The following is a 23,912-nucleotide window of genomic DNA, read 5'->3' as shown; positions in this document are numbered from 1 at the left end:
GGCTTTCAGCTCAGAGCTGGAGACGAGGCAGAGAGGAGGCACGTGAGCCAAGTGCCCAGGCTGCAGTTCGTGACTGGCTCCTGAGCTGGGGATGTTCTCATTTGAGCAAAGACCAGAAGCAGCTGGTGGGGGACATGGATCGAGGAGCTGACTGCCAGGCCAAGGGAGGCCACAAGGCCAGAGCCTGTGGGGCCAGGCAGGCAGGATCCAAGCAGAGGGTCCCACACACGTGTCCCTGGAATGTGCAGGGGCCACAGACAGGGTTCTGACTCAAGCCTCCCCCAGGTCTGGCCTACATCTGCGAGGGCCTCAAGGAGCAGAGGAAGGGCCTGGTGACCCTGGTGCTGTGGAACAACCAGCTCACGCACACCGGCATGGCCTTCTTGGGCATGACGCTGGTGAGTGGGCCCGGGAAACTGGAGGGGTATCTTGGTCGCTGCCACCATCGTCTCCCAGCCGGGCTGCTGTGGACTTGCCCTTCCTGCAGGCGTGGGCCCGGTTTTGCCAGCAGCCTGCGGGCCCCGTGCCACTCTCCTCAGTTGCCCTCTTCACCTGGTGTGACGGGCTGGGGGGTGTGCTTTGCACACGCTGCAGACGTTTTGCTTAAGCGTTGTATTTTTGGAAGCCTTCAGCGAGGTTTCCGTCTTGAGTTATGTACCATGCATGGCCAGCCGAGTGGGCACTAGGGCTCTGAGGGCAAGCACTGGCTGCCCAGTGCCGGAGTCAGCTCCTCCCCCCCAGAAGGCTGTCCTCAGACCTAAGGACACTCGAGGGCCAGTCCAGCCTCACCATGGAGCGGGCCAGGCTGTTGAGGGGTGTGGGGACCAGTGGGATGCTGGGAGTGTTAGAATGGACGGCCATAGCGCTGAGGGAGATTTCGCGTGCACAGGGGCGCAACTGCTCCAGGAGTGAGCAGGTCAGGGCACCAATGCTCGGCCCCGTGCTCCTGGGCTCCGGTCTTTCTCTGGCGTCTTTAATGACCCGTCCTCTGGGCCTCGGCTCACCACCCCTGCCCTCCTGCAGCCACACACACAGAGCCTGGAGACGCTGAACCTGGGCCACAACCCCATCGGCAACGAGGGTGTGCGCAACCTCAAAAACGGGCTCATCGGCAACCGCAGCGTGCTGCGCCTCGGCCTGGCCTCCACCAAGCTCACCTGCGAGGGTAGGGTGCGGGGCGGGGCCAGTGGGCTCGGCAGGGCGGCCAGCGGGCGTGGGGCCCACGGCCAGCCCTGCGGTGCCCCCCCAGGCGCGGTGGCGGTAGCAGAGTTCATCGCCGAGAGCCCCCGCCTCCTGAGACTGGACCTGCGGGAGAACGAGATCAAGACGGGCGGGCTCATGGCACTGTCGTTGGCCCTCAAGGTGAACCACTCACTGCTGCGCCTGGACCTTGACCGAGAGCCCAAGAAGGAAGCGGTGAGTGGGGCTCCACCTGCCGCCCGTGGGGACGGGGAGGCCACTGTGGGCGTGGGCAGCAGGCAGCCTAGAGCCGAGCCCTAGCCAGGCCCCACGCCACAGGTGAAGAGCTTCATGGAGACGCAGAAGGCGCTGCTGGCCGAGATCCAGAGCGGCTGCGGGCGCAACTTCGAGCTGGCGCGAGAGCAGGAGAAGGAGCAGCAGCTGCAGCCGTCGGCCTCCATGCCCGAGGTCACCGTCACCGGGCCCCAGCCCCTTGAGGAGCCCGGAGACACGCCTGCTGCCGGGGCACAGAATGGGTCCCCGAGCACCAGACCCAGCCCAGACTCGGACTCAGACTCTGCCTCTGACGGGGAGGAGGAGGACAGGCAGAGGGAGGAGGACAGGCAGAGGGAGGAGGCCAGCGGTGGCCAGAGGCCCTCGGCCCCCTGCCCTGCTCTGGTGCCCCCCACGGACTCCTTGGGCCCTGGGGACAGGAGCCCCCCAAACAGCCCCTCCTCCCCCACTGAGCAACGTATTTCTGTGACCAGCCCAGGCCGGGGTCACAAGGTGTTTGTGGTGACCCGGGTGGAGAGTCCACCGGAAAGGGCAGAGCCTCCTGCTCCCCCAACCTTGGTCTCCCTGCCCTCCTCACCTCCACCTTCCCCACCTGCCTCACCGACCCTACCACCAGCTGAGGCCACTGGCACCCAGGACCCAGGGTCATCTGATCCTCAGCCCCAGCTGGAGCTGCCTCAGTCAGGGCCACCACTGCCCAACGGCCTGAAGCCTGAGTTTGCCCTCGCACTGCCCCCAGAGCCACCCCCGGGGCCCGAGGCCAAGGGGGGCAGCTGCAGCCTGGAACATGGTGAGAGGGGCTCAGGGGCAGGGTGACCAGGGGCCCCAGGGTACCGAGCGTGACCCCAGGCCAGCACCTTCCTGGGTGGGCCTATGTCCCCTTCTTTAAAATGGCCCAGCCAGGGCAGGACGAGTGGGTTTTGTTTGGTCCGTGGCTCTTGTCCTGTGTCCCTGGGGTCCTGGGAGCTCTTCCCAGGGTGGGAGCATGTGAGGTCTGTGGCCTTCGGTTCACCTGCCGGCCCTGGGTCTGGCTGGGCAAGGCCGGGCCAGGAGAGCGCGCCCCCCACGCCCACCTGACACGCTGCTGCCCACAGAGCTGCGCCGCCCCCAGGACGAGAAGAAGCTGGAGGAGATGCTTCTGGAGGCCAGTCAGGAGGCCACACAGGAGACACTGTGACACTGTAGGTGGGCGAGGACCTCCGGGAGCTGGGGAGGGCGACGGAGCCCTGCCCTGACTGCCCCGTCTCTGCTCCCCCAGTTCCTTTTTCCCGTTGGGTCTTCGATGAGCCGAGACCAGAGCCGTGAGAGCCTGCCCACCCCACCCGGCCTTCCCGAGACCAGGACGCTGGGTGGGCACCCGAGGCCCCACCCCGGCAACACTACCAAGTGGTGCAGGAGCTGTGGAGGTGGCTCCCACCTGACTTCAGCACTTCTGTTTATATGTCTGCCACTCAGAGACTCGGGGCTGGGGTGGATGGGAAGAGGAGGAGGAGGTCTCCAGGGACATCAGGCTACAAGGCCACTCAGGAGTGTCCACTTGGCCAGGCCTGCCCTCTTAAGAGCAGGAGTTCAGGGTGGTGGTGGGATGGCCCCTGTTGGTCCAGAACAGGACCAAGCGCTGGCTCGGGAGGGGCGGTGAGCCGAGGTGATGGTGGTGGAAATTCCTAGAAGCCCCAGGTGGGGTGCGGGTGGGGCTGGGTGCAGAGGGTCAGAGCTTTCTTTTTCTTAAGTGCAATAAATCTATCAGGGAGCTGGGGCAGCGGCAGCACGGGTTCTGGGGACCTGCTGCCCAAGCCACTTGAGGCTGCGCCCTGGGAGGCACTACAAGCGTGGACCGGTGGCGGGTGCGGGCAAGGCGGGTGGGGCTGGGAAGGCCCCTCCTGTCGGTGCAGCTCTGTTCACACCTTTTCTAATAAACTGGGGCTGGGTTCACCGTTCGCCCCTCCGTCTGGCTTGACTGTGCGCCCCCTGCTGGGGTGAGCAGGGCTTCTGGTTACGGAGCAGCTGCCGGGTCAGGTGCCAGGGGTCCCCACCGAGGAAAACCAGGGGGCTGACACAGCATGCCTTCCCACTCCACCCACCCCTTCCTGTGTGTTCCACGGGGGGCGCAGCGCAGCCCGCCCTGTCCAGCTAGGTGGTGTGCACCTTTCCTTTGGGGGAACAAGCCCCGAGTAGCCACCAGCTCTAGATCTAGTCAGGGTGCTGCCTAAGGGGCTTGAGTGCAGAAGCCTCTGCCTGGTCACCTGTGGCTCAGAGAGCCTGCTCCTGTCTCCTGCAGTGGGAAGGGCCTTGGCCACCCACCCTGTCCCCTCCCCTGCAGAGTGTGGGGTCCCGCTCCTGCATAGCCTGGGAGTCCTCTGCACTCTGGCTCCTGGGTGTCTGAGAACAGCATTTTTCTCCTTTAAACCACTGTGGGTTTGTACTTGTTGCTTGAGTGTCCTCCCTGCTCCCTAGGACAATTGCGGGGCTCCCATTTGGGCTCAGGGAAACCATACACAACAGCTGCCACCAGTTTGTGTCTCTCATCTGTGCCTCAACAGCTGGGGGACACTGGCACAGCCAGCCTGTCTCCACTCCTGAGTTCTGGACCTTGTCATCCTTTCTGCTGTGGCCGTTTGGCGGGTGGGGAGAGAAAGAGGGGCCCCTCCAGGACGCCCTGGCTTCAGCACCTTCTGGGTGAGCCCAGAGATTGAGGGGTTTGTCCCCAGATGCTGAGAAGCAGGTCTTGCCTGGCTGGTCCAGTGTCCCCCAGTCCACCTAGTGCCCGAGAATCCCCACCTCTCAGGGCCATGGCCCTCCCCTTAGGCCTCTGCCTCCATCTCTAGGCCAGACGGGTGCAGCTCATCTGCCCCTGTGCCACCTGTGGGGGGCTAGGATCCTCTTCCTAGCCTTGTCCCTGCCCTTCCTTGCAATAACTTTGCTTGAGGTGAGGAGGATGTGACCTTATCTGGAAATAAACCTTACCCTTGTAATCATGTTTCAGATTAGCTCACTAGGGCAGCCCTAAACCAGTGTGACTGCCGTCCTTTTAAAGGGGGAATCGGGGCTGGATGTGGCTCAGTAGTAGAGCACCTGTCTGTGTGTTATGTGAGTGCTGCTCCAAGCCCTGGGCTCCACCCCCAAGGCTGCTTAAAAACAAAAGCCTGGAGGTGCTGGCCTGTGATCCTGGGGAGGGGGAGGCCAAGCCAGGAGGGTTGCAGATTTGAGGCCAGGCTGGGCGATTTAGCAAGACCCTCCCTCAAAAAATAAGAATGGCTGGGAATGTAGTCACAGGTAGAGTGACCTGGGTTCAGTCCTCTGAACCAGAAAAGTAATAAAAGAATTTGGACACAAACACAGCCAACAGGGAGGACAGCATGTGGACAGGTTCCTACGAGCCATGGAGGAGGCGCGGGAGGATTCCTTCTTGATCTTAGCCTTTGTACCTGTGAGACGATAATGTCCATGGGACTTTGTTATAGCAGCCCCAGGAAGTGAATGTCCCCAATTTTATAGGGCTCTTGGATTTTCAGGAATCCCGAATCGTGGACTGGAGGCAGAGGGGATTCCCTTGGCCAAGTGCTTTCTCCCCCTTGCCCTCAGCCACCTACAGGATGCCCCACTGGGCCTGTCGAGGGAGTCTTTTCTAACCCTACACCAAAGTTTTGTTTTTTAGTAGTCAATGGACCTTTATTTTATTTATTTGTATGCGGTGCTGAGAGTCGAACTTGGTGCCTCACACATGCCAGGCAGGGACTCCACCACTGAGCCACAACCCCAGCCCTATCTTTTAAGACCAAATCTTAGGACAGGCCACTGTTCACCAAGTGACTCGTGTATGTGGCCCTCCCATGCACTTGTGAGCTCTGTTGTCCCCTGGGGCTTCAGGCATCCCTGCCTTGGGGCAGATGGCTTACCCACTTCACTCTGCTGCGGCAGGACAGGCACTTGCGTCGCTTGTGCACCCTTACTGTGGTGACAGCCCCTTGGCCTTGCCTGGTGCCAGTGCCCACGAAAGTTCCACACACTAGAGGGCAGTGTGAATCTTGGTGGCAGAGCCATCACCACCACACGCCACTCTGACATCCTGTTGTGGCACTCCTGGCCAAGGTCTTAAGATAAATGAACAGTCTGGCAACTGCTGGGTGCCCATAATCCTGACTACAGCTTCTGACGGGCTGGGTCCTGGTTCTCACAGCCCCCCAGCCTGGGACCCACCTCCTACAGCCTCATGCTCAGCCGTGGGAAACGAGATGGGAGGGACAACCGGAGGGGGTCATGAGGTCCTGTCTTCCCAGGTGACTTTGTCCTTCGACAGGCTCTCCCCTACTGTCCTCACTCCAGTTTAGCCACACCTGGGCTGAGACGACATCTCTGGGGGTCATGGGGCTCTGACCCGCGCCCACCCCTGGGGCAGTGGCTGTGGTTAGGAGAGGGAGCCAAGGCGTGTGAGACCAGCACCCTCCCCGCAACCCAGGCCTGGTGGCCAGAGGATAGGCACCTTCACCGAGCCCTTCCTGGGGAACTATCCTCAGCCCTCAGGCAGGGCTTTGGCATAAAGCCACGCCCTCAGCCTCAGATCCCTAGCTTATTCAGTGCCAGTCCCCTTTGCCCCTCTCCCCAACTGGGCCAGGCCCCCCACTGGCCTTCGTGTGTGGCTGAATATTTGATGCATGAGGAATTGGGAACTGCCCAGAGAAGGACACCACTGTCTAGGTCTCTGTCCCACTGCTGGAAGGGGCGGTTGGTGGCAATGGCAGTCTAGCTCACACTCCAGATACACCAAATGTCACTGATCCTGGTTTCCTTGTTCTCATCCAAGGGGCTGACAAGATGGCTTCTGTGTCAATGACCAGCTGGTGGTGGTCCTGGAGTGACCCATACAACAGGCACCTCCTGAACAGATACTCAGCTGGGGCAGCTCTGTAGCCCACTCAGCTGCCTGAGTCCAATTAGCCCATTATGCTGGGGGTGGAGCAGCCTGCTGAGGTCATTAGGGGCACCACCCTCGGAAATGCCAGCTCCTGCCCTGCCCACAGAGGGCAGGCTAGGGCATGGGGACAGGGACCTGGGATCCCCCGAGGCCTGGGTGCCCTGCATTGCTTGAGTCAACCGGCATGTCTGTCCTTCATTTCCCCCACCTCTGCCGCCTCACCCACCGCCCCCGCAAGCCCTCCTGCCACTTGGGATGCCACCTTCTGTTGCCAGGATAGCTCAGAGGAGGAAATGGGCTGGGCAGGGCAGGGCAGGGCAGGCCTGGCCCCCAGTGCTTGCTGAGCAAAGAAGTCCAGGATGTGAAGCTCAACCCAGGCTCTCTATATCTTCATTTATTGCACTTGAACCCTGCGTTTTTCACTGGTCCTCTGTGCGCCCTCAGACGCACACTGGCATACCGCCCCTCCTGGAGGCTACTGCCCACTACCCACTCTGGCTCCCAGAGACTCTTGGGGGATGTGGCCACTGAGGCCTCTTGGGCCCCGACCTTCCCCACAGGCCCTCATCAGGGCTGAGGGAGGAGCTGCTGCCTTCTGCGGCCCCTGGAGTGAATCATTCATGGTCCACGGGGACTAGATCCCCCCGGAGTGGAGGGCAGTCAGGCCACCGGCCTTGGCTTGCCCCCGTGGGCTCTTTCCCGGGGTTGGTGGGCTTCACTGGCGTTCCCTGAATTCCGGCCTGCTGGAGACGACCCCGAGGCGCTGATGGCGTGGGGGGCATCCCCAGCAGGGGACTTGGGCGGGGTGGGTGGCTTGAGTGCGCTGACGGCCCGGATGAGGCCCATGCGGCGGCGGATGGAGTGGTCCAGGTTGACGGTGCAGCGCAGCAGGCACTGCGCCTCGGCCACCGTGAAGGGGAAGTCGGCGCCCAGGAAGCGCTGAAAGAGCTCGGGGTCGCCGTCCAGGTCGAGCACGTTCTGCAACGCCTTGGTCATGGTGTGCAGCTCACGGCTGTTGTCGCAAAACACGTCCCAGAGGCGCGCGCGACCCTCGGGCGCTCCCCCGACCTGCTGCCGGTCCTCCAGGCACTGCAGCACCCAGCTGAGGCGGCAGGGCCACTGGTTGGCGAGCACCACCCACGCCACGGCCTGGCGCGGCGTGGGGCCCCCCGCACTCCGCCTGCTGCTGCTGCTGCTGCAGCAGCCGCACGGTGATGGGCACAGTGTTGACGATGCGCCGCATGGACACCACGTTGTCGGGCACGTATTCGTACAGGCAGTCGCGCTCGTCGTGCAGGCAGAAGAGCGCCTCCTGGATGCGGCGCGCCGCCTCGGCGTCGATGCGGCCCTGCTCGCGCTCGGCGCCACCTGCGCTGCCACGGCCAGAAGCTGCACGCCCTCGCTGCCTCGNGCCCTCGCTGCCCTCGCCGGCGGGCGGCCGCAGCTTGCGCGTGATCTCGCGGTAGAGCAGGTCGTCGCGGCTCTGCACCGCATCGTGCAGGAACTGCAGCTTGGTGCGGCGGCCCATGATGGGCACCGAGAAGGGCAGCGTGACTGTGCGGTTGAGGAAGAGGTAGCCGTTGTCGGCCGTGCCCTTCATGTTGCCCGCGCTCTCGAGGCACGCGGCCAGGATGCTGGGGTCCACGACCAGGATAAAGATGAAGGGCGCGTGGCTGTCAGACAGCAGCGTGTTGATGGCGTTGAGCACGCCCACCACGCGCTCTGGGTAGCACGTGTCCAGCCCGGTGACCTCGAGCACGACGCGCAGCCGGCGCCGCTGGTAGATCTCCAGGAAGCACAGGAAGTCGGTGAGCAGCTCCACCTCCTTCTTCACCTCGCACATGAAGCCCAGCTGGCTGCCGAACTTCTCCCGCGACACCAGCCGCTCGATCTTCTTGCGTTGGCTCACAAACATGTGCTTGCCCACCGAGTACACGGCCATGAGCAGCCCCGAGCCCGACAGCGTGGTGGCCGCGCCGCCGAACACTTTGAGCACGCTGCCGCTCGCGCTGCCGTGGCCCAGCGCGTGGCCGCCCAGGGACAGGTAGAGCAGGCCCACGCCCAGGCAGAGCGCCGCCAGCAGCGCCAGCAGCGCCAGGAACACGCGGCGCCGGCAGTGCCACTCGCGGTGGCAGCATCCCGACGTCGTGGCCGGCTTGTTGCCCAGCACCGAGTACACGCTGAAGGGCAGCGCGCCATAGTGGTGGCGGATGCCCTCGCACAGCGTGGTCACCAGGCCGGCCCACAGCTTGTCCGTGCCGGCGTACTGCCAGGCGCTGAAGCGGATGAAGAGGAACTGCACGTTCTTGCGCCGCAGGTGCAGCTCGGTGATGATGGGCTGCAGGAACACCAGGTACCACAGCAGCCGCGGGAAGCCCCAGCCGCGCACCGGCCGCGGCCGCCACTGCACGCGCTGCAGCTCCTCGGCCTCGCGCTGCGCCGCCTCCTGCTGCATCAGCACTGCGGAGCGGGACGCCAGTAAGTGGCAGAGCGGCGACGGGGGCGGGGCAGGCTGGGGAGGGGGCTGCACCGGGGACCCGGGGGCCGGACTTGGACTGAAGAACTGAGAGTCATGGAGAGGCCTGGACCGGGCTTGCACTAAAGGCGGCCAAGGGCAGAAGCAAAGCCTTCAGGAGAGTGGATGGGAGGAAGTGAGGAGGGCCAGGACCCGGCAAGAGGTGGGTGGCCATTCTGGGGGTCCTGAAAAGGCTCTAAAAGGGCTGTCCAGGGACGGAAGGAACGACTGACTGACGCCCTGGGGAAGAGAATGGGAAGCAGTAGGGACGGTGTGAGTCTCCTTTCACTGTCCTGTTCCTCCTCCAAGGGGCCTCAGCCCTGGCTCCTCCAGGGAGCTCCTGACCCCAGGCTGAGTCAGTGTCATCTCTGTCCCCTGCTGGACTGTGAGGGCAAGGCCCTGGTTATCTTGGTCACCACTGTGTCCCCTGGGCACAAGATGGTGCTGGGAAACCTGAAGAGCAGATGAGTCCAGGGCAGGTTCTGTCCCAGGCAGGGAGTGAGCACCTCCCACCTCACCTGGCCCAGGGTGGGAACTCCAGGCCCCTGCTGTGCTCCTGTGACCTCGCAGGGGCAGGGCTGGATAATCAGCACTAGAACTGCCACTGGGCACACGGTGGAGCTGCCCGAGGCCTCTGGCCACACTGACTGGGGTCAGCTCCAGCAGGCTCTAGCAGCTGGCCAGCTTTCCACTGTGCCTCAATGCTGGGTGCCTGGGAGTGAGCACCAGGGCACAGGGACCAGCAGACCTGGCGGGAAGCTGCCACTTCAGTGAGGAGCCAGGTTTTCTCTCTAGGGTGCTGGGGAGCAAGGGAGGCTCCAGGGCAGGGGGGACCAGTGTGTATTTTAGGAGTGGATTTGTTGGGCAGGAGGGGAAGCCAGGAAGGACAGTAGGCAGGGACCAGGGCAGAGGCTGTAGGCATGGGAGCGATCACTGCTGAGTTATGGGTGGCCACCCGGGGCAGGCTGATCTCACAGGTGACTGGACATTGGGGCAGCCTCGAACTAGGCAGAGGCCAGAGGCTCTGCTTCTTAACTCCCGCCCCACCCCCGGCCCAGGTCCTTACTGGTGATCTTGTCCAGCATCATGTGCAGCCGGCAGCCAAAGGGGGCGTAGAAACCCACAGTCACGGGGACGGGCACGTGGCAGAGAGTCTTGGCCAGGCAGCTGCAGTAGACGTCATCCTCTGTCAGGATGTCTGGGGGGTCAGGTGGGGAAACTGAGTCAATGAGGCTGAACTGGCACCACCCTCCCACCTCCCACCTGTCCTTTGAAGCCTCACCCTTGGCCCCTCCCTGCATGAGCAGCCCCTCCCTGATCCCCAGGTGATCCAAGTCAGCTGCTACAATGGAGGTCTCTGGGGTCACTGGCAGCCTCCACCTCCAGTGACAGATGTGCTGTTTGGAGGATCTGACCCTGGACCCATCAGGTTGAGGCTGAGAAGCTGGACTCTCTCAGCCCCAGACCAGAGGCTTGTGGGAGTCTGGCTGTCCTAAGCTTCTGTTATCAGGCTTGCTGGACCCAGCTCATGGCTGCCTTTGGAGGATTCCATGGATCTTTCACAGGACATGAGGTCCTTGGAGGCTAAGACAAGGCTTTCCAGCCTCCAAAGTCCCTGATGCAGGTTGGCTTCTGCCCACTGTTAGCCTGGCACCAGGGTGGGTGGGTCCAGGGGACTACAGGTTCCTCTCTGCTTCCTGCCTACCCTTTACCCTGATCTCTCCTCTCTCCAGGACCCTATGCCCACAAGTCCAAGTCACCTAATCCCGCCTGATCAGGCTTGGGAAAGAGGTGCCCGAGCAGGGTTCTGGTCCTGGCTCCTTGTTCTCAGCAGGACCGTGGAAGTGGGGCCCCTGAGAGGCTTAGCCCCCGCTCCTCAGAGAATTGCCAGGGAGTGTGGAAGCCAAAGGGTCTGGCCAGGTCCTTGGTCCCTGCCAGGTTTTAGGCCAATGCCACTGTCTGGAATGGTCATTTAGGACACAGAATCCTGGCCACCAAGCACCACAACAACCCTGCCCAACCCCTCAAGCCTTACTTCTTGGACCTGGAATTGGAGCACCAACATGGGGCTCGGGTGGGCAGTGTCCCACCCACTTCCTGAGCCACCTGGTGGGCTGCAGGAGATGGGCCTTGCCTAGTGGCAGAGCCAGGAGGGCAGGAGGAAGCCTCAGAACAAGGTTGGCTGAGGTGGCGGTGGCCAGGGCACACCTGATCCAGTTCTCCCTAATCAATGGGTGACCTCACCTCACTCAGCCTCTATTTTCCTGTGTGTGAAATGGGCATCCTGGCCCCAAGGCTCCAGTGACAAGGTTGGGCCCAAACTAGACTTGAGTTCTTGTTCATCTTCTATTGAACCAGAGTGACTGTGTCCCCACCTCTGCTGCCAGGCCACCAGCACCTCCTGCCCACTCTTGCACCCCCGAGGCACCTGCCACCCTCCCATGCAGCCCATTGTCCTGATGGGTCCTGAGTCAGTTCCTGTCCCTCCAAAGCTGCCTGTGGCTCCTGCCTCACTGGGGAAAGCAGAGTGAAGCACTGGTCTCCTTCTGTCCCTGGAACAGGTACCCCAGGGCCTTGGCCTTGGTGGACCCTGCTGCACCAGTTCTGCTCAGATGCCTCCTTAATGAGGCCCAGCCTCGGTGGCCTGTGTCCTCTGCAGACCCATTGCCCCTCCTCTCCCTGCTTTGTTTCTCTTTCATTTGGTGTCACCAGTGACAGGCTTTTGGGCTTTCTCGTTTGTTTCCTGTGCCTCCCTCCTCCCCCAGTAGAACCGGCTCCATGAAGACACCTCTCGCCCGCCCGTTCCCTGCGCTGCCTGCAGCCGCTCCATACCTGGCGGGGACCAGCTGGGTCCCGCCCACCTCTCCCTGCTCGCTCCGCCCCCCTCACTCCCTACCTCTTGCTGCAGCTCCACACGACCCCCTCCAGAGCTGGCCAACAAGCTGCCCATGTCACTGTTACCCCCTGCCCCATGTCCCCCGTGGCCTCCTGGGCCAGCAGAGAGGGCGCCAGGCAGAGAAAGCAGAGCCAGGGGTCAGCAGAGAGAGAGGGAGAGAGGCCTTGCTGCCCACCAGGACCGACACCGCGCACCGGACAGGCCAGGCAGAGGCAGCCACCTGCGGCCGGGGGCAGAGATGACGCCCCTTCTGCCAGGGCCAGAGAAGAGAACAGCAGGCGGCAGGAGGGAGGCCTACCCCTGGTCACCCAGTCAGAACCCCAGAGGGAGCGCCCTGCAGGGCCCGGTGGGCTCCCTCCCACCAGACCACCCCAGCCACTTCTGAGGGAAGTGACTGATCACCCTGGGCACCNAAGGAGCCACAGGCGGCGGGCGCCGGCAGGGGCCGGGTCTCGGTGGGCTCGCTGGGCTCCAGGAGGGCGCGGGCTGCGGAGGGCAGGGCTGGGCCGCTGCTGGCCGAGGCGCGGGCTGTGGCGGGTGCTGCGGAGGGCGCAGGGGGCGGCTGCGGGGCGCCGGCTGGTCTCAAGGGGGCAGCGGCAGTTGGAGGCAGCCCCTTCTGCGCCCCGTGAACGGGGCAAAGGCGCTGGCGCAGGGGGCCGGGAGGCGGGGGCTGGGGCTGCCGCTGCTGCAGGAGGCGGGGCTGGGGGCCCTGGCGCCGGCCACTGCCACCCCCTCGGTGGATGTGGTAGGCCTGCTGCCAGTGTGACCGGGGGCACGGCCAACCGGGCCCATGGGCTCGAGGGGCCGCTGGGTCCTGGCACCACTGCTGACAGCATCCTAGAAGGAAGGAAGTGGGGTGGTGCGCCCGACTCCCTGACCCGGGGTGACTCCCTGACCCAGGTGCCAGCTCGGACGGGGTCGGTCTTGAGGGGAAGCCCTGGGGGGAGCGCCAGGGGCCCCAGACCAGAGACCTCGAGGAGGGGGTGTGGGGGGACAGCTAGGAGGCTGGGGCGTGGGGGTCAGGGCTGGCGGGGTGACGACAGGATGCTTGTGCATCCTGGCACCCGGATTCCTGCTGCCATAAATCCTGGGCCTTAAGGAGTCCTCCAGGCAGGGCTCACTGGGAGTGCTGGGGGGACCCCATTGGGGGTGGCCTGGCAGGTCCAGGAGAGGCCAGAGTGTCTGGTGGTGGCCACTGAGAGGGGCTAGACCAGGGCCAGGAAGGGGGGCTGGGCCGTGTTCCAGGCTCCGGCAGTGCTGGCCAGGGAGGCTGGGGGCCTGCCTGGCCCTGAGAGGCTGAAGCAGCTCTGATGGGAGGTAACAGTCCCCTCCCACCCTGGCAGGAGCACCTGCAGTCACCACTGGATGCTGAGTCCCCACCATGCAGAACAATAGATTGGGGTTCCCCCTCCCGACGTCTCCCCACAGCTAGCCCCCAGATTGGCTCCGTCCCTTGGAGCCTGGAGATATAAGGAGGGTCTCCCCTGCTCCTAGCGTAGGTTCCCACCCTTGGCCCCCTCACCCCTGCCTTACCCCCCAGGCCCCACGAAACTGAAGCCTCTACAGACCCAGGCTCAAGGTCAAGCCTGTAGTCCCAGCTCCTGGGGAGGCTGAGGCAGGAGGATCGCTTGAGCCCAGGAGCTGGAGAGCAGCCTGGGCCCCACAGCGCACCCTGTCGTCTCCAACACACAGCAAAGAGCCTCTCCGGGGTGCCAGCGGCGCTCCCCCTGGGGCCTGAGTTCTCCTTCCGCTTGACCTTCCACTCAGGGCCAGTCCCCCCACGCCCCCAACTGAATCCTTACCTTTTTGGTGACCCACCTCTGGATCCAAGAAGTAGCGCTCAGTGGGGCTCTGGCCACTCTTGGTGGAGTGGACCTTGTAGTGTTTGCTCATGGCAGGCCGTGACATTGGGGGCCTGCTCCTGGGCAGAAGGGACACCACAGGCTCAGTGCCCAGCACCCTGGGACCTGAGTGGCGGAGAGCTGAGGTTGCCATCCCAGCCCTGCCCCGGGACGGCTGCGTGTGATGGCCAGGTGAGAGGCTGGTCCTGTTCCTGGTCCCTGGGCCGCGGGCAGGGGCAGCACTCCTCGGGGCATGAGGGATGGGCACGGCCACCAGGCAGGATGGAGGCCGCCTGGGTTGACGGGGTGCCGAGCAGAGGCGGGCTGGGGCAGCAGGGTTGCCCACAAAGGGAACAAAGCCTGGGGCTGGGGAGGCTGATGCGGCTTGAGTTGGGGGGCGGCCAAGGCTCTAAGGGCAGCAGATTCCACAGCTGGGTACAGTTGGGGGTTGAATGAGGGGATGGGCAATATGGGGGGCTAAATTGCGCTGATCCAGTTTGGGGAGACTGGGCAGAGCTGGCCAGGAGGGATGTGTGGCTTTAAGGCATGAAGCGCCCGGGCAGAGCAGGAAGGATGCCGCATGGGGGGCCGTGGCAGGGGAGGCCAGGGACCCAGGGAGCGGGGGTGGTGAGGGTCGGCAGCCAGGTGTGTGGCCCTGCCCACCACCTCCTTTGGTCTGGGGTCCCCAAACATACCTGGAGGTGGCCTTGTGGCCCCAGCTCCCAGCCCGTGGCCTGAGCTGCCAGGCCAGCCCCACGACTGTTGCGCAGGCCCAACTGGAGCCCTGAGCTGCCCGCCTGCCAGACCGGTTTGCCTGCCTGTCCCCGCCCCTCCTGACAGCCACCTGTCCTGGTACTCTCTAGGACTGGGAGCCCCATCACTCCCACACTGTCCCCCAGGAGGATGGAGATGGACACCACAGCCCTCACACGGACAAGCCACAGGGTCTCCCCAGCCATGGGGCGCGCCTGCTGGGGCAGAAGCTGGGACCGGGTTGTCCTGGGAGAAGGCACAACCCAATTCAGTTGCCAACTCCTCCTGGGCCCAGCTGTGTGACCTTGGGCAAGTGACTTCACTCCTCTGAGCCTTGTCTTCCTCATTACTGAGTGGGCCCAGCTGGTGCCTGTCTCGAGAAGAATCAGGTAGGAGTCCACCTAGTTCAGGGCTGGGCCCTTAGCAAAGGCCCTAGCGCCACGTGTGGGGCACTGGCTGACCCACTTCCCAGGTGCTGCTCCGTACACACCTGCCTTGACAGCCCCACATGCAGGGCATCCTGGGGCTGGTCACACTCCGCTTGTTTCTCCTCAGCAGCACCCGGGGCCTGCTGTGATGCCCACTTCACAGATGAGAAAACTGAGGCCCAAGATGGGCAGCCCCTTGCCCCAGGCCATACAGCAGAATGGCAGGTGGCCTGTGCACCCAGGCTCCCAAGGCTTTGCTGGGCAAGAGTGACATGAGACTGTGGGGCCCTAGGTCCTCCAGGGACATCTCCCTGAGGTGGCTGGTGCCCAGGGTGATCAGTCACTTCCCTCAGAAGTGGCTGGGGTGGTCTGGTGGGAGGGAGCCCACCGGGCCCTGCAGGGCGCTCCCTCTGGGGTTCTGACTGGGTGACCAGGGGTAGGCCTCCCTCCTGCCGCCTGCTGTTCTCTTCTCTGGCCCTTCGGCCCATTTGGGGAAGGCTTCCTGCCCTGTCCTCCAACTTCCCAGGGCTCTGCCCTCCCCTGAAGCCCCTGGATGGCATGTGATGGGCATCTTTACAGGTTAACCTCAGGCCTCGGCAAGGGCAGGTTGGCAGGGTTGGGGGTGAGCCAGGCAGGGCGGGGCCAAAGGGGCCTCTGACCACTCTAGAGATGGAGGCGAGTTTTTAGCAAAGGACTCTTCCCGGTCACAGTGCCATCCAGCCCCAGCCTGCATCCCTGAGGCCCAGGTGCTCACAGGAGGCGGCTGGTGGTGGAGCCCAGGTCCAGGTGTATGACACCCCAGATGTGACAAGTGCAAATGGGCACACTCCCTCGACAGTGCAGAGCAGCTGGGCTACCATCTCAGGGAGGATCCACGTCAGCCAGGCCAGTGAAGTGCACCCAGGCACTGGGTAGGGACCGGTGAGAGTGCCCAGCTTCCCCTCGCCGGTGCTCTGGACGCCCCTAGCCCTGTTCCCGGAGAGACGGTGTAGTGTGCCCCTTTGGGCAGAGGACAGCCCGCATTGCTAGGGAGGCAGCAGGCCCGGGGGCGTGCAGGGAGGGCAGCAAGTCCAGGGGCTCAGCCCTCAGCACAGGCTGATGGGGGCAGAGGGGAGGGTCCCAGAGGTGGAGGAGCCGTCTGTGGCCCAGTGGGACCTGTGACACTGCAGCCCCCACAACTTCCACTGAACTGAATGCCACATACAGAACTTTATTAACACCTGAGTGATGTCGCGCATGTCCCGCGACCAGTCCTGACCAGTAGGACACCTTGCCTCCAGCGCCCTGACCTCCCGTTGAGCATGGGACACTCAGAACTGGGGTCCCGGCACTGACCCCAAGACCGCCCCCAGGGCAGCCACCCAAGGTCCTAGGCAGAGGCGCCCACTGTCTCCAGAGTGGGTGAAGGCCAGGGGGCTCTGCGGCTGGGCAGGGGTGACCGGGTCCTCAAGGTTTCTGGATCACCACCTGGAACTTACCTGGAAGGCAAAGGTCACCTTAGCTGTGATCTGGGGGAGGCAGAGGGCAGCCAACAGCCCTGACACTCCCGTGCCCTGTGAGGCAGCCTGGGTGGCCCGGGTGGGGCCTCAGTTCACCAGAGAGCAGGTCCCAGGGCATGGTGCTCCCGTCCTCCTGGCCCACATCCCAGGGCTGTGTGGGTGACAGGGCAGGGAGGCCAAGCTTGAAGGAGGCCCAGCAAGGCCTGGCACAGGCCTCTATGGCATGTCCAGCTTCAGCCCTGCCCACCTGGGCCCCATTTCCCCATGAGTGACCTCCGAAACTAGAAGATGGGGAATAACTGGGGGGCGGGATGGCCAGGCAGCCTGGCAGCAGCTTCAGGGCAGGCTGCGCTCGGGCAGGGAGAAGGCTTCAGCTCCTGCTGAGGGGCTCCATCCCAGCAGTACCCGGGCGTCAGGAGACACCTGTTGTGTGGGCTGCCACCCTCCTGCCCCTGTGAGCAGACCAACAAGGAGGACACCTGTCATGTCCCTGGGTTCCGTGTTTGGGAAGAAATGTTCAAGATTACCAAGGGCTTCTCCCTGGGGCTAGGACTTCCCGAGGAGGCAGAGGCCTGGGCCCTCCCAGCGCCAGGGCATGGAGGGGCCTGAACAGGTGACTTAGGCTGAGCCCCAAATCCCACATCTGTCAGCTGGGGCCGGGGCCTGTCCTGGCCTCCCCAGTACCCACCAAACAAAGGATGAGGAGAACCCCCCCCCCAACAAGACTCACAGGCGGGCAGGGCTGCCACGGAGGCGGTGACCAGGCTCTGGAAGCCCAGGGTATGGAGGGCGCCACACAGAAGGCCGCAGGTGAAGGCCAGGAACTGGGGCAGGGGACACAGACCATTGTGGGAGGAGGGGAGGCCAGCACCCAGGTCCTGGGCCCGGGATACCCCCTAGGCCTGGGAAAGGGCTGCTAGGAGCAAGGGCGGGTAGACAGGTAAATGAAGGTGACGTCCCAGCCCCCCATACCTTGGGGGCTTCCTCCAGATACTGCAGGCCTGAGGCCATCGGGACGAGGAGGGGGAAGCTGTTGTCTTGCAAGACATAGATCCCCTGGGAGCAAAAGAGAAGCTCATGGGGCTGAGCCTGTCCACTGGCATTGTGTGGAGAGGGAGGCAGGGCCCCGGACCCCACCTCACAGCTCTGTGGCTGGGAACCCCTCCTGCAGAGCTGTGGGGGCCAAGGTCTGCCCACGGCCTCCTGCTGCATGGCTTCCTGGGAAAGGAGCTCCTGCCTCCCAGGTGGCTGGGGGAGCTGGAGACCCTGCCCACGGCAGCTGCTGGGGCTGGGCCCACATGGGTGTTCAGTGGGAAGGGACCAGCGTGAGAAGAGCAGCAAGGTGCCAGGCCACCTGCTGCCAACCAGCAGGGCTGCATCCTGGGGGGCTGGTGAAGTTCTGGAAATAGCCCTGATGCCCCACCGCAGCCCAGGCCTCCTCAGAGGACCACACAGACCCAGAGAAGAGGTGGCTGCCAGTGGTTCCTCCTGCCTCCAGGCCTTGGGCGGCCCCCACAGGCCCCTCTAGCCTTCCTACCAGGGCTCCCCCTCCCAGGCTCCAGCCTCTGCCTTCAGCCAGGCCAGCTGTGCTGGAGGCGCCAGGGAACAGGGCGCACACCCACCTGGTGATTGGTGCGAAGGCCATCCATCTGCTTTTGGAACACGGCCACCCACAGGTCTTTGCACAGGAACTTGAGGACATCCAGCTCCTCCCTGAAGGCCGGAGTGTCGCGGGGCAGCCTGGAGGGCAGGGGAGGGGAGGGCAGGGCAGGGCAGGGCAGGGCAGGCTGGGGCCCAAGCTGATGCTAGCAGCAGGTGAGGAAGAGGGATGAAGCAAGGAGCAAGGTGACCTTGCCCTGGGCGAGGCTGCCAGAGGACCCAACCTGGGTCCTGCACACCCTCCCGGCCAGGGTAGGGGGGCAGGAAGGCGGGCTCTCACCTCTCACCCAGAGCCTGGCCCACGCGGAACCCCACGCTCTCCAGGACAGACGGGCATGTCTTCTGTCCCTAGCAGGCCAGGGAAAAAAGGTTCAGGGGGCCCTTGGTCACCTCCCAGCAGGAGCCAGCCAGGGGTGGCCACTGCAAGCAGACCCCAAGAGCAGAGCCTCTGTCAGCCCAGGAGGAGGAAGAGGCGGGGGGGGGTACTTCCTGCCAGCCTGCCCAGGGTACCGGAGGCCCTGGGGGCCACCTGGCTGGCCAGCTTTGCCCTCTGCCCAAGGCAGCCTGTGCCCCCCCAATTCCACAAACCCCACGGGCCTCAGGCTCAGCCTGCCGCCCCCAGGAGTCCACGTCTTCCCCAGGCACGACAACTCCTCGCAGATGGCACCCTCCACACACCTGGAGCTCCAAGGGAGCCTTACAACACTTGTGAGAAGGACCCCCAGGTGACTGACTTTCCCAAGGCCCATGTGGCCAAATCCCTGGGCTGGGCCATCAGAAGGGAGACTGTGAGAGTCACTTAAGACTATCAGGCCTGAAGGAGCCAGCCAAGGTCCCTGGGAGGACATGTGGGGTTCCAGGAGGCAGAGGCGGCCAGGTGAGGACTGAGATGAGAGCGAAGGGGGGTGGGGGGCAGCAGGAGCGCTGCACAAGGACAGTGGACAGAATGGCTGGGGCTTGTTTTTATTTTTTCCTGAGATGGGATTTTGTGTGTATATGTGTGTTGCTGGGGATTGAACCCAGGACCTTGTGCATTCGAGGCGAGCACTCCAGCCCCCTGAGATGGAATCTTGCTGCAAGGCCAGGCTGGCCTTGAACCTCTGGGCAGTCCCCCCTCAGCCTCAGGCAGCTGGGATTACAAGCGTGCAATGCCACGCCCAGCCCCTCATTTGAGTTTAATAAGCCCATAAGGCCGGTTGTACTTCATACCTGCAAACAGGCTCCAAAGGGTTAAGAACCTGTCCCAGGCCCACTCAGCCACAGGGCTACCAAACCAAGCAGATGGGCTTCCAACAAGCCCAGATGGGCAGGCAGGACGCCACCCACAGCTGTGCTGCGTCAGGGAGATGGTGAGGCGAGGCCCACCGGGTGGGGAGCACTGGGAATGGGGCCTAAGCAAGGATTATCAGCACAGTGACACGTGGGTCCCTCTTGCACTGCCCGTGGCTTCAGCACCCAGGTTTAGATCTGCCCTACACTTACCAGACGTGGGAGCTGGGGCGATGGCCAAGTTCGTGAGCCTCGGTTTCCCCATGTAAGAAGAGGATAAAGCTAATCGTGTTACCTCCTGGGAGCCCCACGAGGAAAGGGATCAGTAAATGCCAGGTGCTTCAAGGAGGCTAAGTCAACCTCACCAACACCCCGTCCACAGCCTGCCAAGTGAGGTGACAGCACCCTGGCTGATGCAGGTGGGAGCCCCTGGCTGGAGAAGAGCCACAAGAAGGAAAGGGCTCTCTCTCTTGGGGTCACCTATACCAGCACCTAGCAAGGTCTGGCTGTCACTCCCCTGTGGTCTCCCATTCAGAATTCTCAGAGGCCGGGCCAGCTTCCACCCTGACAGGGCGAATCTCAGTCCCTGCTCACGAGGACTTCCCAGCATGGGAGGAAAACTGAGCTCTCCCCGGGGATCCCACCAATTCTTGGGTGTCCTCCAGAAGCTCGTCTCCTGCGACTGGCTAGTGCACAGCCCGCTCCACCAGGAGGGGCAGGGGCAGGCCAAGGGGGCTGCCATTCCCCATGGGCACCTGCAGCCAGTCCAGGGTTGAGGTCACAGGTGCTGCGTGACTGCCACATGCAGGGGTAGCAGACTCAGCCCCTGCCCTGCGGGCCTGGCATCTGGCAGGGAGCACACAAGAGCTGGGAATGCAACGAATAACCCTTAGAAAGACTGTGCTGGGTGACCTCCACCGGGCAGGGGGGAACCCCTGAGGACACCCGGCCAGTCCATACTGTCTACAGCAGGAGGGGTGGGTGGCAGCCAGGACAGCAGCCCCATAAGGTAAGAAGGGCCTGATGGGGCCAGAGAGCCTCTGAGGTCCCCAGCCAGGCCAGGAGGGGAGCCAGAGGGTTCAAATTCTCCTTCCGTGAACTTCAGTTTGCCTGGGTTGGAAATCCTGGCTCCACCACTTACGAGGTGTGAACTGGGGCAGGTTACCTGCTGGCCCATGCCTCAGTTTCCCCACATGTACAAAAGGACTCATGGAGGTGTCTACTTGCACATGGTGTCACAGATGTGGTCACTGCTGGTCCCACTGTGCCTGGACCAAGACAGAGGCCAATTAAATGTCTGCTGACCTGAAAAGACTGGCAGGTAGGGGTATGCGGAAGGGCAAGCAGGAGGGGAACAGGAAGTGGGGGCAAGGGGCAGAAAGGGCAGAGGAGGGGACAAGCAGCTAACTGCCTCTGTCACAGCCTGCCTTCCCTGTCTGTCCTCTCACAGAAGGGACAAGGTAGGGACTCTCCCGTTCACACAAACTGGCCAGAGCCCGGCCCAGAGTTGGTGCACTTTCTGCTCCTCTCAAACCACTGATGGGAAGCAGGTAATGCCAGGCAGGGGACACGGGTGGAGTCGGGGTAGTACGAGGGCATCCTCAAGCAGCAGGGGAGTCGCTGTGGAGACAGTCCCCGCCAGAGAGGAGCTCTGGAGCCAGCTGTCAAGTTCTCATTTGGCCTGACTGTCCCTGTGCGGCCTCCAGAAGGCCCTTCCCCTCGCAAGTCCCAGTCCTGCCTGTTCTTCCCCGTCTGCACCTTAAGGTTCCCAAGAGCTTCCTGAGCCTGCTGTCCAGGCCACTCTCCACCGGTTCCATGGGAGGCTCTGGAAAGACTCCAGACTCAGAACCCCAGGGGCCTAGGAGTCCCAGGCAAGGTCAAGTGCCCTGATAACCGGGGGTGAGTCAAGCTGAGTACAGCAGCGTTTCCCACACTTGCCTGACCACAGAACCCATTAAAACCCGTTCAGAGAGTGAGGGAACACGGGAGGCACAGGCGAGAGTTATGGCTTCGTGCAAGCTTGAGGAGAGGGCGCCTGGCTCCTTGCCCAGCTCCACCCTGGAGAGCAAGAAACTCCCTCCCCTCAGCTCAGGTGCTTCACCTACAGAGGGAGGATCAGGTGGAGCGCGGGAGGCGGGTGATGAGGAGCTAGTGCAACCAGGACTGTGATGCCCAGGGTGACATGTGCGACACTCCTGCGGTTACAATGCTCAAAGGATCCAGGCCCACTACCCCCTCCACAGCACTGGGTCTGCATTCACTTCTGTGATAATCCACACTGAGGACCCACTCCGTGATCCACACAGACCCGTCCCAGCTCATGTGGGGCACACAGTCTGGCACAGAAGCACAATTCAGATACAACCTTTCTGACTGTGATGAAGCCAACCAGAGAGTGAGGAGGGGGCCCAGAATGTGTGAAGGAGACAAAAACTCGCCTGGGGGCTCAGGGAAGGCTTCCCTGAGGAGGAGCATTTGAAGGAACATCTGACAGATTAATAGGTGTTAACTGAGAAGTAAGCAAAAGGGGCAGAGAGGAGGGAGCCTGGGGCAGGGCAAAGGAGTGGACAGACAGATGGGAAACATACAACCAGGGCCTGGTAGAGGGCTGGAGGCAGGGAGAAATGGCAGAGGTCAGGGCCCCTGGGTTTCTGGTTTGAAAGCCAGGAAGTGTGGGGTGCTGAGAGGCTGTTAACACCCTGACCAACTCACCAGCTGCTGCGGCACTGCCAGGCTTTATCTTACAGCAGTTATGCAACCTACCACAGGCTTCACTCGTCTCTTTCCATTTCAACAGACACTCCAGGAGCACAAGGATTTTTGTGTGGTTCACTAAGGAATCCCCAGAGCCTACAGAAAGGCATGGTACCTTGGAGGTCTTAGTAAAAAGTTTGACAAATGAATGAACTCAGAAGAAACTACCCTGATAATAACCAGCAACACTCTCCCTGGGACTCCTAATGTGCAAAAGGAAACCTGAGCCAATAAAAATGTATTGCATAGCCATGCATGGTGGCCCACACCTGTAGTCCCAGCTACTCAGGAGGCTGAGGCAAGTGGCAGGTTCGAGGCCAACTGGGCAATTTTAGGGAGAATCCGAGACCCTAGGTTCCATCCTCAATACTACAATAGATACATTCTTGCATGTGGTGATGACCACGATCACAAAACAATAGTGAAAAAAGTGACCACCACCCCAATTATTAAGCACCTACACTCCGTGAAGCTCCATTTTTTCTCAATTACTGATTTCTTGTTTTTGTTTTTTTTTTGGTGGCTGCAAATAAAACCTCAGTACAGTGCAAGGAAGGCAAGCCATATCCTCAGCCTCCCCTAACAGATTTACAGCAAAAGCTCTCGTGTTTCATAGACTATGTGCTAGATATCATATTGAATGCTTTAAAGTTTTGCCAGGCACAGTGGTGCACACCTGTAATCCCGCAGGTCAGGAGGCTGAGGCAGGAGGATCAAAAGTTCAAAGCCAGTCTCTTAATGAGACCCTATCTCAAAAATAAAATTTAAAAAAATTTAAAAAGCCGGAGGTGTAGCTCAGTGGTAAGGCACCCCTGGGTTCAATCCCCAGTACCAAAAAAAAAAAAAAAGGTTTTAACTCATTTAGTCTTCACAAGGACTAAACTTCCAAAATGTCAAACGTGCTTCCTCTTCGGAGCTTTGCTCCTCCTTTCCTTCCTGGACTGATCTTACCAATTCACCCACCCCCCACCCCCACCCCGCTAGTTCCCCAGATTTGGTGCCTCCTCCCTTCCCTTCAGGTTTGCCCCCATCATCCACCACGCACCCCTCTTCCTTCCTGGACTCTCCTGAAGTTTTCTTTATAGTACTTCTCAACAGCTAATGGCACGTTTTATTATTTGACTCCTCTACTAAAACCTAAGTTTCATGAAGATCGGCATTTTGATTTAGTGCTTGTGGAGTGAATAAATGTCCCTCCTACCCTGTGACTTAGGTATTGCTGGGAGGCTCATCGTGCAAAGGAAGAAACTGAGGAACAAAAAGATTAAGTCACTGGACTGCATGCCTGGGGAGGGGTGGAGGCGAGTCCTCACCCTCGGTACACGCCCAATAACAATTATTATAATTGCTAACCGCTTACTCTGTGCCAGACCTTGAACTAAGTGTTTTACCCTGAGTCATCTGGTTCACTTCTACCAATAACCCGCGAGGGAGGCATCGTCGCGAACCCCCACATCCCAAAGCCTGCCTCGAAGCAGAGGCGGGGCCAGAGGTCCGAACTCGGCGGCAGACACCGAGGGCACGCGCCCACCGTGCGCTCCGAGGCCTGCACACCGTCTTCCCGTCGCGGTCGGCGTCTCCTCCCCCCAAGACCCCGCGCTCACCCCCGAGCCTGGGTCGGGGTCGGGAGTCCACAGCTCCGCCACCATCTCGGTGTGCAGAAATTCAAACAACACTGCATCCGCCATGCGTCAGCCTCGCGCGCCCAACTACCACGCAGCAACTCCAGCTCTTATTGGCCGGACTGGGCAAGCCTCGCCTCCCTCGTTCCGATAGAGCCCGCCCACCGCATTCCCATAGGTGTTTTAGGCTGGCCCCGCCTTCCCGCGGCGGGCTCACGCGATGAGCGCGTGAGCGGCGAGACGGAGGGCGGCGTTGCTCTGCCTCTCATTGGCCACACGTGATACCATCTT

The 23,912-nt window shown here is 62.2% G+C and overlaps 3 protein-coding genes across 7 annotated transcripts in view; 1 reads left to right on the top strand and 2 right to left on the bottom strand.

Annotated features, from left to right (window-relative positions):
• The window catches only part of Ppp1r37 (protein phosphatase 1 regulatory subunit 37), a gene marked incomplete at its 5' end in the record, with an annotated part of 41,568 nt that extends 38,158 nt beyond the window's left edge, over positions 1-3,410 (top strand). Inside the window, 6 exons of the mRNA XM_048790703.1 lie at positions 286-398; positions 1,024-1,165; positions 1,250-1,416; positions 1,519-2,263; positions 2,568-2,658; positions 2,732-3,410. Of these exons, the coding sequence (XP_048646660.1) occupies positions 286-398; positions 1,024-1,165; positions 1,250-1,416; positions 1,519-2,263; positions 2,568-2,650 (1,250 nt within the window). The remainder of the gene's footprint in view (positions 1-285; positions 399-1,023; positions 1,166-1,249; positions 1,417-1,518; positions 2,264-2,567; positions 2,659-2,731) is intronic.
• A 3,343-nt stretch (positions 3,411-6,753) lies between these two features.
• Nkpd1 (NTPase KAP family P-loop domain containing 1) lies at positions 6,754-14,420 on the bottom strand. The gene is given in 5 exon segments (XM_048790702.1): positions 6,754-7,562; positions 7,564-8,845; positions 9,967-10,098; positions 13,599-13,717; positions 14,333-14,420. Coding segments are annotated over 4 exon segments (2,037 nt in total). The 5' UTR covers positions 13,705-13,717; positions 14,333-14,420; the 3' UTR covers positions 6,754-7,045.
• Positions 14,421-16,008: 1,588 nt separating this feature from the next.
• On the bottom strand, positions 16,009-23,872 carry Trappc6a (trafficking protein particle complex subunit 6A). 5 transcript variants are annotated; one of them, XR_007343025.1, is made up of 7 exons: positions 23,604-23,872; positions 18,257-18,324; positions 17,940-18,030; positions 17,290-17,373; positions 17,048-17,141; positions 16,565-16,769; positions 16,009-16,296 (listed from the first exon to the last, which is right to left on the bottom strand). XR_007343025.1 is itself a non-coding variant. In XM_048790707.1 (6 exons), the coding sequence occupies exons 1-6, from the start codon at positions 23,678-23,680 to the stop codon at positions 16,293-16,295; spliced, it is 510 nt and encodes a 169-aa protein (XP_048646664.1). In that variant the 5' UTR covers positions 23,681-23,758; the 3' UTR covers positions 16,009-16,292. The 5 variants fall into 5 exon arrangements, 3 of the variants coding, with proteins under 3 accessions (XP_048646664.1, XP_015352196.1, XP_048646663.1); XR_007343024.1 differs by having other exon boundaries at positions 17,940-18,057; positions 23,604-23,759; XM_048790707.1 differs by lacking the exon at positions 16,565-16,769 and having other exon boundaries at positions 17,940-18,122; positions 23,604-23,758.
• Between the last annotated feature and the right edge of the window lie 40 nt (positions 23,873-23,912).

Source organism: Marmota marmota, unplaced genomic scaffold (assembly GCF_001458135.2).
Source record: "Marmota marmota marmota unplaced genomic scaffold, marMar, whole genome shotgun sequence".
Lineage (NCBI taxonomy): Eukaryota > Metazoa > Chordata > Mammalia > Rodentia > Sciuridae > Marmota > Marmota marmota.
This window is presented reverse-complemented; position numbering and strand designations above follow the sequence as displayed.

Excerpts from the sequence above, each read along its gene's own strand:
- Trappc6a (XM_048790706.1), bottom strand. The coding sequence starts at position 23,680 with ATGCAGTGTTGTTTGAATTTCTGCACACCGAGATGGTGGCGGAGCTGT. Across the intron at positions 17,374-17,939 it reads GCCTTCGCACCAATCACCAG|GGGATCTATGTCTTGCAAGA; the intron begins GTGGGTGTGCGC and ends TTTTGCTCCCAG. Across the intron at positions 17,142-17,289 it reads ATCTGGAGGAAGCCCCCAAG|TTCCTGGCCTTCACCTGCGG; the intron begins GTATGGGGGGCT and ends CCCCTGCCCCAG.